Source organism: Psammomys obesus, unplaced genomic scaffold (genome assembly GCF_907164565.1).
Source record: "Psammomys obesus unplaced genomic scaffold, mPsaObe1.curated_primary_1811, whole genome shotgun sequence".
NCBI lineage: Eukaryota > Metazoa > Chordata > Mammalia > Rodentia > Muridae > Psammomys > Psammomys obesus.
In genome coordinates, this window is record NW_026596039.1 from 15,028,333 (window position 1) to 15,041,360 (window position 13,028).

The following is a 13,028-nucleotide window of genomic DNA, read 5'->3' on the forward strand; positions in this document are numbered from 1 at the left end:
CATAAGAAAAATAAAAATAATCGAAATAATTATACCTAGCTTTCTAAAGCTGTCTTGTGGTAGGCTTGCACCCCGTGGCCTGATTATAACCTTTGAAATGCATTTTGGTTTTATATATAAAGAATCACAAAAATGTTTTGACTCTTTAGTCTAATCGTTCTATTTCTGTCTGAGGCATCAGAAACTATGTGGTATGTTAATTACCTCAGTATTTACAAGAGTCTCAATGACATATTTCAGGGGATTGGAAGATTACCTTGAATACTTAGTGATTTCTCAGCAAACGAGAGAAGTTATAAGTGTTTTTTGGTGTGTGTAAGTATGTGTGTGTGTCCAAGCACTGAGACACATGTGTAGAAGTCAGAGAAGAACTTGTGAGAATGGTTTTCACCATCTACTGTGTGGGTTTCAGGACCTGAACTCAGGTCATTAGATTGGTGGCAAGTGCCTTTACCCGCTGAGCCATCCCACCAGCCCCAAAGGTGTTTTTGATAAAATGCTGTTTTAATGTTGCATCTTCTATGCATTTTATCAATAAGAAATCTCGTGGGCCTCCTTGGCATGTACCTTTAACTCCCAAATCATTCCATCTCTCTAAAAACTCTATTTTTCTTTGGCTTCACCATCATTGAGCAGGTTGAAATAAATGGCTTTTTCTACTGGACTCTATAGGTACTCTGACTGATCTGGTCTTCAGAGCACTGACTGGAATCTATTCTCTGCCTGTAGCTACATGCCAATGTCTCTCACACTCACACATACACACACAGCATTGCTTCAAATGCCCAACACCTTACCTGACCACAAACGCTACACAAAACGGTGGCTGCCTCTCTAGACTCATCTCCCCATTGCTACCCTCTGGGCAGTTATCCACAGTTGATACTTTTCTGCCTAGGAGTCTGTCTACTGCCTAGCACACTGCCAACAGTTGACACTCCCCTGCGTAGATGCTCTCTGCAAGAACTTTAACTCATCCTCCTTCCACCCCACCATCTCAGGAAATCTTCATTATTACCCTCAAGCAGGTCCCCTTGTCATACTCTCTTGTGACCTCTACTATTTTTTATTTATGACTCACACCTACATTCATATTCCTACCCTAGTAGAATTTAAAGACCAGGGACTTGACTTGTTCACTGTTCTTTACCCAGAGTTCAAATATGCATTCAATGCCTAAGTCACGTTCACCACTGTTGCTTGGCTAATCTGTGTCATTGTGGGATTCTTGGGGCTTTCTCTTGTTTTACTTCAGTCTCCTGAGAGAGGGGCCATTCCTGCTCTGCCTACTGTGATACCCCACTATCTGCACAATAAGCGGTCTTCTCCAGGTTTCTCCTGGATAAATTTACCATAACCATGTAAAAACACAAAGAAAAGCTGCAACCAAAAAATGGTTAGGATTATAAAAATATAACTTTTCTCAAAATGATAACGTAATAAAAAGTCACAATTAAACAGAAAGAAATAGCTCTTTTAATACATTGTAATCATAAAATGCATGTAACAAAAAGGCTAACCATAGAACATATAATTATTCTACTGTAAAAGATTAGATGTTTCTATTTTTCTCTGGTGTATCCAAATGGCTGTGTCATTTTTGCATAGCTGTAATCATAGATTAAATTCTATGTTTTGTTTTTTGTTTCATGCTTCGTCCATTTTCCCAGGATTCTAAATTGCCTATGTAATTATAGTTAGCAACTACATGGTATTCATTTCCATCTGTGTACCTGAGAGTGGTTCTTACTCTAAGATGTATTTCCTTGAAATAGAAAATCAGAGTGTGTAAGTATTCATAGGGAAATATAAGTTAGTATGGAAAAGACATAGAATAGTGCTTGACTCAGGATTAGCTGTGATTATTTTTACAAGAGGATTCAAGTTTCATCAAGCCTATAAGGAAAAAAAAATCCCTCTCTATAGGCTTATACAGGGCACCCTAAGTCATGTAACTTCCGAAATAAGATGGACATGCTAGGAGTGAAAGAGGGTACTGGGTTTGGGAGAAGCCACAAGTAGAGAGGGCTCTGAGAAAATGGAATTCATAGACTTATGAGGGACATTTTTAAGTGAAACACCAATATTGATTAGAAGAAGATACTGGGGGTCTTTGTTAGCACAGGAGATAGCAACAGAGACAGAAGTGGCTGACCAGGTGACAGGCAAGCAAAAGGCAGACACCAGCACAAATCTGTAGGCTGAACATAATGACGCTGCTGCCTAATGCTTTTCAAAATGCAAGTCTGGGCAGGATGACCCCTGGCTTCTCTAATACTTTTTGTTTTTTATAAAACGGCAGTATCGTAGCCTCAAGCAGGATTGAGTTACAGCCCTCTTGGTTCATTGGCTTTAACTCCAAAGTGGCCACTTTGGCCTTCATCTTGTCTGCCACCTTTCTAGCAATACAAAAACCCAACACTAAAACTAGGCACAGTGGCTCAAGCCTATGAACCTAGCACTTGAGGAACTGAAGGAATAGGATAGCCATGAGTTCAAAGCCAGTCTGGGCTACATAATAAGACCTCATCCCAAACCAACACATTCACACTCACACGCTCCCTAACACACTTTTCAGAAGACCTCGCATAAAAGATTACAGTTATCAGAACCTTGAAATAATTCCCCAAACACTAGAAATTCCCCGAATTTGGAAGCCCAATACACCTGAAGTTTTTGTCAGTGCTGAACCATCTGCTTTTAAGGTCGGCCTGATGCTCTTCACCCAGGACCATCTCCCTTTGAATTAAGCACCCATCAGTTCCAAACGCTCTTTAGAGTCCTCCTGAGAAATGACTTATCCTGGAAAGTAATTCGTTAAGGACTTAAAACAACCTTTCTTTGAAAAAGACAGCTAAGGAAGGAAAAGCAGGGGGGAAAGAGGCCATGTTAGGAATTCAGGTCTGAAATCCCAAACATATATCCAGGTGTACACACTTGTTCTCTGAATGGTGTTTTCATCTGTCTCAAAAGTCGACTGTCTCCTCTACAGCCTGAGCACTGACACTGTTCTCATTCCCGGTCTTTTGTGCCTTCGTGTTCAACAAGCTTCGTCATCTAAAGCCATTACACTAACAATCCACATGTTAGCTTCAGTCGCTGGCAACAAGGTGGATGGGGAGGGCACCATCTGTTACGTTCCCCGCAGCCGACAAGGGATCTCAATAAACACTTAGTTGATAAATGTTGCTCAATAAACATCTAATGTATTAATGAATAAGCGAATGAGTAACCAGAACCGGAACATTCCGGTTTCTACATGTCGGTAGGACATCTATCATTTCGGTGCTTCATCGCTCAGCCAGGTTTCTTGTCACTCTGTGACTATTTTAACAACCAGCAGAAACCTTTAGGTTGTCATTGTACACAGAAGACCACAGCATATTCAGAAGACTGTGTGTAAATATGTACAGCATGATCAAAGGGGACTCTGGCTAGAACTTTTCCCTGAGCTGTCAGCCTAGGCTGCCTCTCTAGTATGCAAAGTTCAGCTCATTACATGAGTCTGCTCTAGTTAGGAATGGATTTGAATAGTGCACTGATATTTTTGTTTTATTTCAGCAAACTTCAAAAGACAAAGAGGGATATCAGGTGGCTTCAAGGAGCAACTGGTGAATGGTTTGAAGAAATTCAAAGAAAGAAGTTTTGCAATGAAACAGATGTTAACCAGATGTTAAAACCACCACTTACATTCAGGCTACAGAAGGGGATGGCAAAAAATGGTAAGAAAGAAACATTTTTTGCTTTAAATTATCTTGTCCTTGCCTTGTGCTATAGTATCATAGATGATGAATCCATGCATCTGCGATTTAACTAGTTTGCACCTAAGGACTGTTCTAAAGGACTAAAGTTTTGCACTAGAGCACATACCAGACAGATAAAATGACTAGTACAGTTCTCTGCAAATATGATCAGATTATTTGTTGTTGATAAACTTCAGTACGGTTTTCATCTTTAAATGGGAATAGTATCTACCTCAGAGGATTAAATAAAATTCCGAATGTTAAGAATTAGGCTAAGGGCCAAGGAGATAGCCCAGCAGGTAAAACATTTACTGCACAAGTGTGAAGGTCTAAATTCAAATCCCCAGTACCTACCTAAATCGGGGCACAGTAAGCCATGCCTATAACCCCAGCATTCCTGTGGGAGGAGAGAGAACAGCCAGGAGAAACAGCTGCACTCGCTACCCTGCCAGACAGCATGGCAGCAAAATGCCAGGAGACGATGGAAGGGTGAAGACTGATAAAGTAAGGTTTCCCCTGACCTCCACATTCATGACATGGTAAGAGCATGCTATGCACAGATGCACACGCCTACACTCACGCATATCAATACACTAAAGACTTAAAAGTAAACAGAACAGGCCTGAGCTGACTGTGGTGGCTTCTGCCTTTATCCCAACACTCAAGAGGCTGAGGCAGGAGGGTCGTCACAAGTTTCAGGCCAGCCTGAGCTACAGGATGAGACCTCATCCCCAAAAAACATGAAAAGGAAAGAAAGGCGGAGAACTAACCAGCAGCATAGGAAGCAGTTACCTAAATGGTTGAAGAGGAAAAGGCAGGAGAAGAGAAGGTTAGGGTTTCATAGCGGAAAGAAGAAGGCGTGTAGAAGAGTTGACACTCCTCTGGAGCCTCAGCAGACTCCACAGTGAGTTGTAGCAAGTGCCTGCTGTGACTGCCAGCCTGTCACTTCGCTTCACCCAGTCTGAATGAGGATGGCGAAACCTGTCTCCACAGGACAGCTGTGAGGGCGGTCAACTGTCAGAAACAGTAAACCATGAACCGACCCTGTTACTGAACCAGTCTCGCCGACTACTTTTACATAACGCTGTCAACACTGGTAACCTCCTCAAAGAGGCAGGTTCTGAAAGTATAGATAGATAGATAAAATCTCCAACTCGCACAAAAAGCCAATCGGTCTGAAAGGACAATTCAGGTGTGTGTGTGTGTGTGTGTGTGGTGCTTGTGATGCGGAGGATCAAGCCCAGGGCTTCATGCTAAGCAAGTGCTCTGTCACGTATCCCCATTTTCAGATGGGGCCCACATGTATGCCACGGTGGCTCTGCCTTGTCTTGAACTCTGGTGTTTATAAAGTCAGCACAAAGGAACTATGGTATTACGGTCTTTGTGTTGATGGCTTTCAGCTTGAAATTGAAGGCTCACATATAAAGCTACATGTTATAAAAAGAACTTCTACTCGCTTGCTTCTGTTGTTGTCTCCAAGGCTTACTGCCTCCTTCTGCAACCCTAGGCCTAGTCCTGGAAGCTTCTAGCCTCTGTACAGTCTCACCGAGGCCTAGAATGTTTTCAGCCGCTGTGACTTACTTACTTACACACGTATTACATGAATACACATATAACTCAAATATGTCCATACTCACATATATTTGTATATATGTAAAATACACATCACATACCACACCAGAATAGATTTTGAAAAAGAATAAGGAACACAGGCTGGAGAGATGGCTCAGTGGTTAAGAGCTCCGTCTGTTCTTCTAGAGGTCTTGAGTTCAATTCCCAGCAACCACATGGTGGCTCACAGCCATCTGTACCTTCTACTGCCATCTTCTGGCATGCAGGTTTACATATAGAGCTTTCAAAATAAATAAAATCTTTTTTAAAAAAGTTGACAAAAGTAATTAACGCACACACACACACACACAAAGAATAAGGAACACTCTAAATGGTTTCATTCCCTTTTATTTACTTTCTTTGGGGAAAAAACAAAGTTACATGAAAACTCTCCATGATTTCAAAGAAGTGAAATTTTCTAAAACATATTTGGATCAGCAAGATATGAAATGAATGTGCCCCCTAAATGTTGGACATCCATGTAGAGGATGTAATGAGAAAGACCCACAGAGCTGGCATCAAGCAAGGAAGCCCGTGTGGACGGTGGCCTGTGACACATACTGAAACACATGATGTTTGTGTGTAAAGCTCTTCTCCTCCCAGCAGAACCACGGCAGCACGGGGCCCTGAGAAGCGGCTCTGGCTTCCCTTCACTCCTGAGCTTTTATGGGGATGCTAACTGCTCCCTGACTTCAGAAAGAGAGGGAAACAAAAGCCACACCTTCCTTCTTTCACCTAGATTTACCGGAAAGCCAGGCATAGTAGCAGATGCCTGTAACTCCAGTCCTGAGGCAGGAGGATTGCATGTTTGAGATCAGCCTGGCCTCCCCAGCCAGACTGAGCTTTGTCATAACTTATCTTAAATTTTAAATGACCAGAAAGTACATTAATCCGAATTTTTTTTTAATGGTCTCATGTAGCTTATTCTGCCTAAAATGTAACGTGTGCCTTGAACTTTTCACACGCCTGCCTCCACCTCCCAAGTGCCAGGATTATAGGCAGGTCCACTCTAGCAGTGATGGCGATAGAAGCCAGGGCTGTATGTATGCAAGCACGCCACAACCCTCCAGCAGTTCATCAATGCTTTGTTTGTTTGTTTGTTTGTTTTTAAGATCCGATGGAATTACAGACGTCAAGGTCTAAGAACCTAAAGAACCAAAAACCATCTGTTTCTCCCAGAATGAGTTTTCGGTCATCCTTTGCGTCACTGTTCTCATTCAGAAGATCTGGGAAGGAGACGCTTAAGCCTCAATCCCAGAGATCAAAAGGGTGAGTTTAACCCAGATCATGCGCCGGCTGCCTTGGTTATCTGGTACTCCGTGTAGAGCCTGTTAGGTGTTCAGAACGTTGGCTGTTTGTTCTTAGAATTGAAGTCCCAGCGCAAACAGTGTCTCGCTCACTTCAGAACCCTTCTTCGGGACTGTGAAACTTGGTTCAACTGAAAGCCAACTTTCAATCAACTGCTAGCGTCCCTTGTGGGGAACCTGGAGAGCCATGAGTTAAACGTTGCAAAAGAGTTCTTCACAGTGGTTCTGCTGGAGCGGAGAGCGCGCCTTGGCTGGGACGATAAATTTAAATCACTACTTTTCTGTCCATCAGTAGCCCTGACACAGTTAGATCAGAAGACTATTAAGCGTCAGGTGGGTGAAGGGGGGGAGAAAAGTCAGCTCCCAAGCAGGAGGGAAAATGAATTTGGTTCACAGAAGCGCTAAGGCGGCCGTTGCTGAGCCCAGCTCTTCAGTCTAAGGAGAGGGCGGGGCCTGCGCGGGCTCGGCGCGCGCCTTCCCGGCTGCCGGCCGCACGAATCGGTCCCTCCACTCCAGTGTCCCGTGTGGACCCGCGACAAACCAGCGGCCCGAGCCGAGCGTCTTCCGCACGTCTTCCTGGTGGCAAAGCTCCCCACCCTCTTAAGGTGTTGGCTCGGCACGTGACGTGTTCCCAGCGCTCGCGAACCTTCAGGTCGCGTCGCGGCGCTCCGAGGTGTCGGAGGTCACTGTCCCTGAAAAACAAGCCGCAGCAGGAGCCGCCGGCGGGCGTGTGCGGAGGCTCCGGGCCTCGCCGAGCCGCCCGGACGCCTCACCTGACGGAGAGCGAAGAGCCGAGCAGACGCGCAGCTGTGGGACCACCGGGGTCACTTCCCGGGAATGCGCTTCCCCGGTGAGTGCCTGTTTAAAAGAAGAAAAGAAACAAGCAAAACGCGTGCCGCAATCGCTGTCCTCTTGTTGGGGAGAGTTAAAACCGAAAAATATTTATTTCGTGGTTGGTAGGAACCATTTTTTTTCCCCCCGAAGGGAAAAGTTGATCGCCAGCCTGTCTCGGGAGATGAAGGTTTTCACTGTGACTTCTGTCTTAGGAGATTGTTTTTTAAGGGGGAGTTTTATAAAGCAGAATGAGATGGCTTAGGAAACCGGAGAAGAGACGTGTTTTCTCCATAGGCGGTTTGTTGTTGTTGCTGTTTGGTTGTTTTTTGTTTTTTTTTTTTTTTTTTTTTGGTTTGTTTTTCCAAGCTCCTGTTACATATTTCTGCAAGAGTAAATCAAGGACTATAAAAAGGTTTAAAGGATCTTCATTCTTGGTATGTGTTTTGGCCAGAGGGCAAAAGAAAGCAGAAAACCTGCAAATTCTGTTCAGTAGATGTATTCTCAGATATCAAACAGACTCATGACCAGACGGACTGAGAATGCAGCCTGGAGACAGGCAACACATGCCATTACTTCAGAACTGCACGGGCATTGCCATCTTGAAATACATCTTTTAAAAATATTCATTTTTTATTACCATGTATATAAGAAAAAGAGAAGGGCAGACAGACAGAGAGGATGAACACATGTACCGTGAAATGTGGTGGTGGAGGCCAGTGGCACCTTCCAGGAACTGGTTCTGTCCAGCCGTGTGGGATGGAGACCAAATTCTGTCACCATCCTTGGCAATAGCACTTTTACCCACCAAGCCATTTTACCAATCCCAAATACATCTTACTCTCAAACTGGAAATGTATAATGTTTATCTTAACATGATCATTAATGTCTTTTATTTATTTACTTGCTTTTTTTTTTTTTTTTTTGTTTATCTTAACATGATCATTAATGTTTTTTATTTTTTTTTTTTTTTTTTTTTTTTTTTTGACAAGGGTATATACTATAGCCTAGGCTGTCCTGGAATTCATGTAGCCCAGGCTAGCTTCAAGCTCACACTGATCCTCCTTTTTCAGACAAATATTTGGTCTGCCAGGACAGACTATAATGAAGGATGAACACTAGTGTTTATTGCTACAAGATCTCACAGGATCATGCAAAAAGTATGCCTTGTTTAATTTTAAATTTGAACTTGATTTCAGTGTTCGGATAGAAAGCCGAAATGTGGGGAAACGTATGTTTTTTGAGGGGGTAGGAGGTGTCACATCAAGGCAGCTAATATGAACTCACGGTCTCTCTAATCCCAAGGAGCAGTTAACTTTAACAGTTTCATCTCTAGAATACAAAAGCAACCTTCCTGTGCATTCTGACTCAGAAGCTATCCTTGCCTGAACTCTGGGGAGGGACCGGTGGGATCTGGGAAGCCTAGTTACCCAGTACAGGCAACGGTCAGGTTTCTACTTTCTGAAGCCATCAAGGGCTTGACTGTCATGCTTGGTGCCCTTGGGAGCAAGGCAGCAAAGCAGTTTAGGAAAAAAAGTATTTTCACTTTAGTGAGCCAATTTTAATTCCTTTTAAGGTGTAAAATTTATACCACAATGTTAATGCTTAAATCAACTTACTTTTTAGTTTGTTTATTTTCATCCTTCTCCTTTATCGAATCATGTTTGTGGTTCTCATAACAAATACACAATTGAATATCAGGCACAAAAGCCAACATCAGAGTTATTGATATAGAAGGGTAAGGTGAGCATGAGTGGTGTAGGAGCATTCATGCCTCTAGCAGCTAATCCAGAGCTGGAGGCCCTTAACTTGACTTTCCAGAGCAGCACTCAGAGGAAAAGTAACCAAGTCAAAAAAGCAAAGACAAAACACCAAGCTTTATATACAAAAGATGAAACCCTTGATAAATTCTCCTCCTGCTCCTTTTCCTCCTCCTTCTTCTTGGTTTGAGACATGGTCTCTCTGTGTAGTCCTGGCCGCCCTGGAATTTGCTATGTAGACCAGGCTAGTCTCGAACTCTCAGAGATCCATCTGCCTCTCAAATGCAGAGATCAAAGGTATGCGCCACCACACCAGGATTTCTTTTTTCCTGTAAGCTTTGGGTGTTTGGTTTGTTTTGTTCTATTTTTGAGACAAGAGCCCAGGCTAGTCTCAAAACCCATCTTGAACTTACAGCCCTTCGATGCCAGCCTCCTGGATTCTGTACCTAAGAACGTGTCCCACCACGCTCAACTCTATGGGTTGGTTTTCACTGAGAGACAACACCAGAAATAGATAACCTTTCTCAGAAAATAGAATGGGGAGGGGATTTTGTAACTTGACAAGATATCCTGCTTACTACAAGGCCTATCCAATAAGAACAGGATAGCTCCCCCTCCCTATTCAGTTAATTCTCAACCCTGACCCAAAACTACAGTAGAGTCTGACGAGAAGCCTCGAAAGACAGAAAAAGCTAGATTTATATAACTTTTATTGCAGCACATTGTGATTATCCCAGTTTGTTATTCACTGGTGATATCTATTTCTTCCTATGCCCAATATATGAATTAAGCATAGGTAATAGGAAAAATAAGGTAAGTACAGGGTTTTCTACCATCTGTGATTTCTAGTTGTCACTAGAGATCTTAGAATGCATCCCTCACACAAGGATAAGAGAAAGTACAGTGAATGGGGGGTGAGGTGCCTTTTCTTGTTTTGCTTTGTTGAGACAGAGTTGCACACTGTAGCCTAGGCTGGCCTGGACTCCATGGCCATCATCCTACCTGAGCCTCCTGAATGTTAAGATTCCAGACATGAGAAACCAGGCCCAGCAATATGTGTCATCTTGAAGTTTTGCTTTATTGCTTCCGATGGAAAAAAGAAAGCCACAGGAACATAGTAATTCCATAAATTATAAAAAATCAAAATGACTTTCCGTTTCTGCTTCAGGGCTGTCCTCTTCCTCCAAAACTCACACTGTGCCCCAGCTTTCCCATTACGACTTTAATGTTACTTGAAAACGATTGAACTGACCCAAACCCCAGGAAGAAAGACAAACATTTGTGCTTATCTTTTATTTATCACTATCCAGTATATTCAAGACAGTCTCGTGTGGTACAACAGCTCTCCCCAACACTTTCCTGTAGGTGGCGTTCCCCAGGTCATGCTGTCAGGCAGCTGGTGTGTATGCATGTGGTGTTCAGCCCCCACCACAGAATTTCAGTAGCTCTGTGTCCCACAGGCTCCCTCCCGAGAGTTCAGTAGGTATCTGTGGTACACAGCCTTCTGAACAGCATCCTCAGCCATTCCTTTTTTGGTCCAGATTCCCAATTACAGAAATTGCTCTCTCCTTGCCATGGTGAGGCAATGTGTCCCAGCATGCTCTACCAGGAAGTCACTCCCCCAGGGAGCCACCAACCCTCTGTCCACCCACCGTCTGAAAGCCACAGCCATATGCTCCTCTCGGTTATGGCAATTTTAGGAATGTAGATTTTTTTTTTTTTTTACATTGCTCTTTTCCTTGTGGTAGCCCCAGAATGAAAGCGCAGGGAACTAGTTTGCAAAGTTCGTGAACAATGTGTAAAGTTGAAGCCTCCTTTCCTTTGAGGAGCGCCACTGTGTATGACACACTGGTGACTCGTCCCATTGGTTCCAGATGGACCAGTAACTGTGACTTTGGGATGAAGATGCAAGCCCACCCTTCTGCTCCTTAGGGATGAATTGATTCATCCTTCGGTTGCAAGTAGCTTTAGTGGATCCACCTAGCCACTTCTCAGACATGCCCAAATCTGCCTGCTCCACAGGGCGTACACAGCTTGAGCCGCTCAGCTGCAAACTCCCTTATATAAGCAGAAAGGTCAAAAGCTCTTTTGGAAAGTTAAAAGGCACGTCGTATTTTTCCTGAATTTATATTCTCTGTGCCTCTTGCTCCCACTTTCCCCTTTCCGTGCCCCTTTTTCGAACTGAGCTGGAATAGAAGACTCTAAGAGCCTTAGCCACAGAAGTCAGAGTAAAAGAGATCCTTCCTAGTTGCCTCTGTGGTCCCAGGTGCGCTGCAGACAGCTGAGCAGCAGGAGAAGCGAGACTCGGGGCAAGTCTGAGTTTCTTTCATCCTGGGTAGCTAGTGGCTTCCCGTCGATCTGGTTTTCTCTATTAAGTCTGGGTCACGTGAGCAGTTTCTCATGAAGAGTTGATCAGGTCCTGGCTTTGGAATCTGCTTGAGGAGGCACAGCCCTGGGACCAGGGAACTTTCTTTTTCCAGGATACCTGGGAAGCTCTGCAGCTTATTCAGACTAAGGGAAAGGCTGCACCATTCCTGGCATGGGTGATAGCAGCCAAGGCTATAGCTTTACTTTCATGTACAATCAAGCTCTTATCAAAGCCCTACCCAGGATCAGCGGTGCCTTTAGTGTTAGGGGTGAGGTGTGGCCATAAAGCCAAGTCCCTTCTGGAAGGACTCTATACTCTGATTATCCCCTGCAGTGGGGGGCTGGTCCACCTCAGAATCCTTCTGTTTTGTTTTGTTCTTCCTTTTTTGTTGTTTGTTAGTTTTGCTTTTTTGCTTCCTTGTTTGTTTTGTTTTTCAAGACAAGGTTTCCCTGTGCAGCCCTGGCTGTCCTGGAATTCAAACTCAGATCCAACTGCCTCTGTGCTAGGATTTAAGGCGTATGTCACTGAATCTGTTCTTTATTTTGGCAGTTCCAGGAAATGGGTCTTGAGGAAGTTGTATCCTTTTGAATTCACACAGGGATCCCAAGTGGCCTACCTGTCACCTGGGTAGCAGCAGGTATACTGATGTCTGACCTATCACCTGGTAAGAATCTGATGACTGAGGATCTTTCTGCCAGGGGACCAAAGAGAGGAAGTTCTTAACATAGACTAGAGGATCCAGGAGGCTTCCTGGAGGAAGGGGACCGAGCTGGGTGACTAAAAGACTAGAGGCTGTACTAAGCAAAAACATAGTCGCCAGAGAAAGCAGAAATTCATCCAGGTGCAGAGACTCAGTGAGTCAGCTCAAGATGCCATCATCTGTCTTGCATTTTAGAAAGATCGATTCGGCTCAGTGGTTCTTCAGCCAAGGGAAGTTTGATGCCTTGATGGACATCCGGCTTTAACACCTTTCCGCTTTTTACAGCTGAAGTGAGAAGTCAGAGACGTTGAGAAACATTTGCAGTAAGCAAGACAGGCCGCCACAGGAGAACACAAGGTCTTTGCTCCAACCTATAGCACAAAGAATGGATTTAAGGGAGAAAAATTAGAGCCAGAGTAGCAGGAATGCTGGCTTGGTGGTACCTATCTGTAATCCCCTTCCAGTCCATCCTCAGCTACGTTGTGAGTGTGAGGCCAGCCTGGGCTAAATAAGACCTTGCCTCAAAAAAGCAAAACCAATTGAAAATGAGAATAAAAGTAAGAGCTAGGGATGGGGGGGATTTATAATACTTAATTCTAGGTTACCAACTGGTCTGGGTTTTGAACCATCTAGGAGACATACTCTGGGCTGTATCTCTAACCAAAAGCCATATAAACCCTTCACCTTTTAGGTTGATTCTTTCAAAAT

The 13,028-nt window shown here is 43.8% G+C and overlaps 1 protein-coding gene across 2 annotated transcripts in view; it reads left to right on the forward strand.

The window, feature by feature from the left end:
• The first annotated feature begins 6,480 nt into the window (after nucleotides 1-6,480).
• The window catches only part of Exph5 (exophilin 5), a 31,971-nt gene continuing 25,423 nt past the window's right edge, over nucleotides 6,481-13,028 (forward strand). The window contains exon 1 of one of the 2 annotated variants that reach the window (XM_055622106.1): nucleotides 6,481-6,623. In XM_055622106.1, coding sequence (XP_055478081.1) covers nucleotides 6,535-6,623 — 89 coding nt within the window. In that variant the 5' untranslated portion in view covers nucleotides 6,481-6,534. Of the gene's footprint in view, nucleotides 6,624-7,186; nucleotides 7,512-13,028 lie in introns of those variants that run through there. The other variant, XM_055622107.1, reaches the window with a different exon arrangement.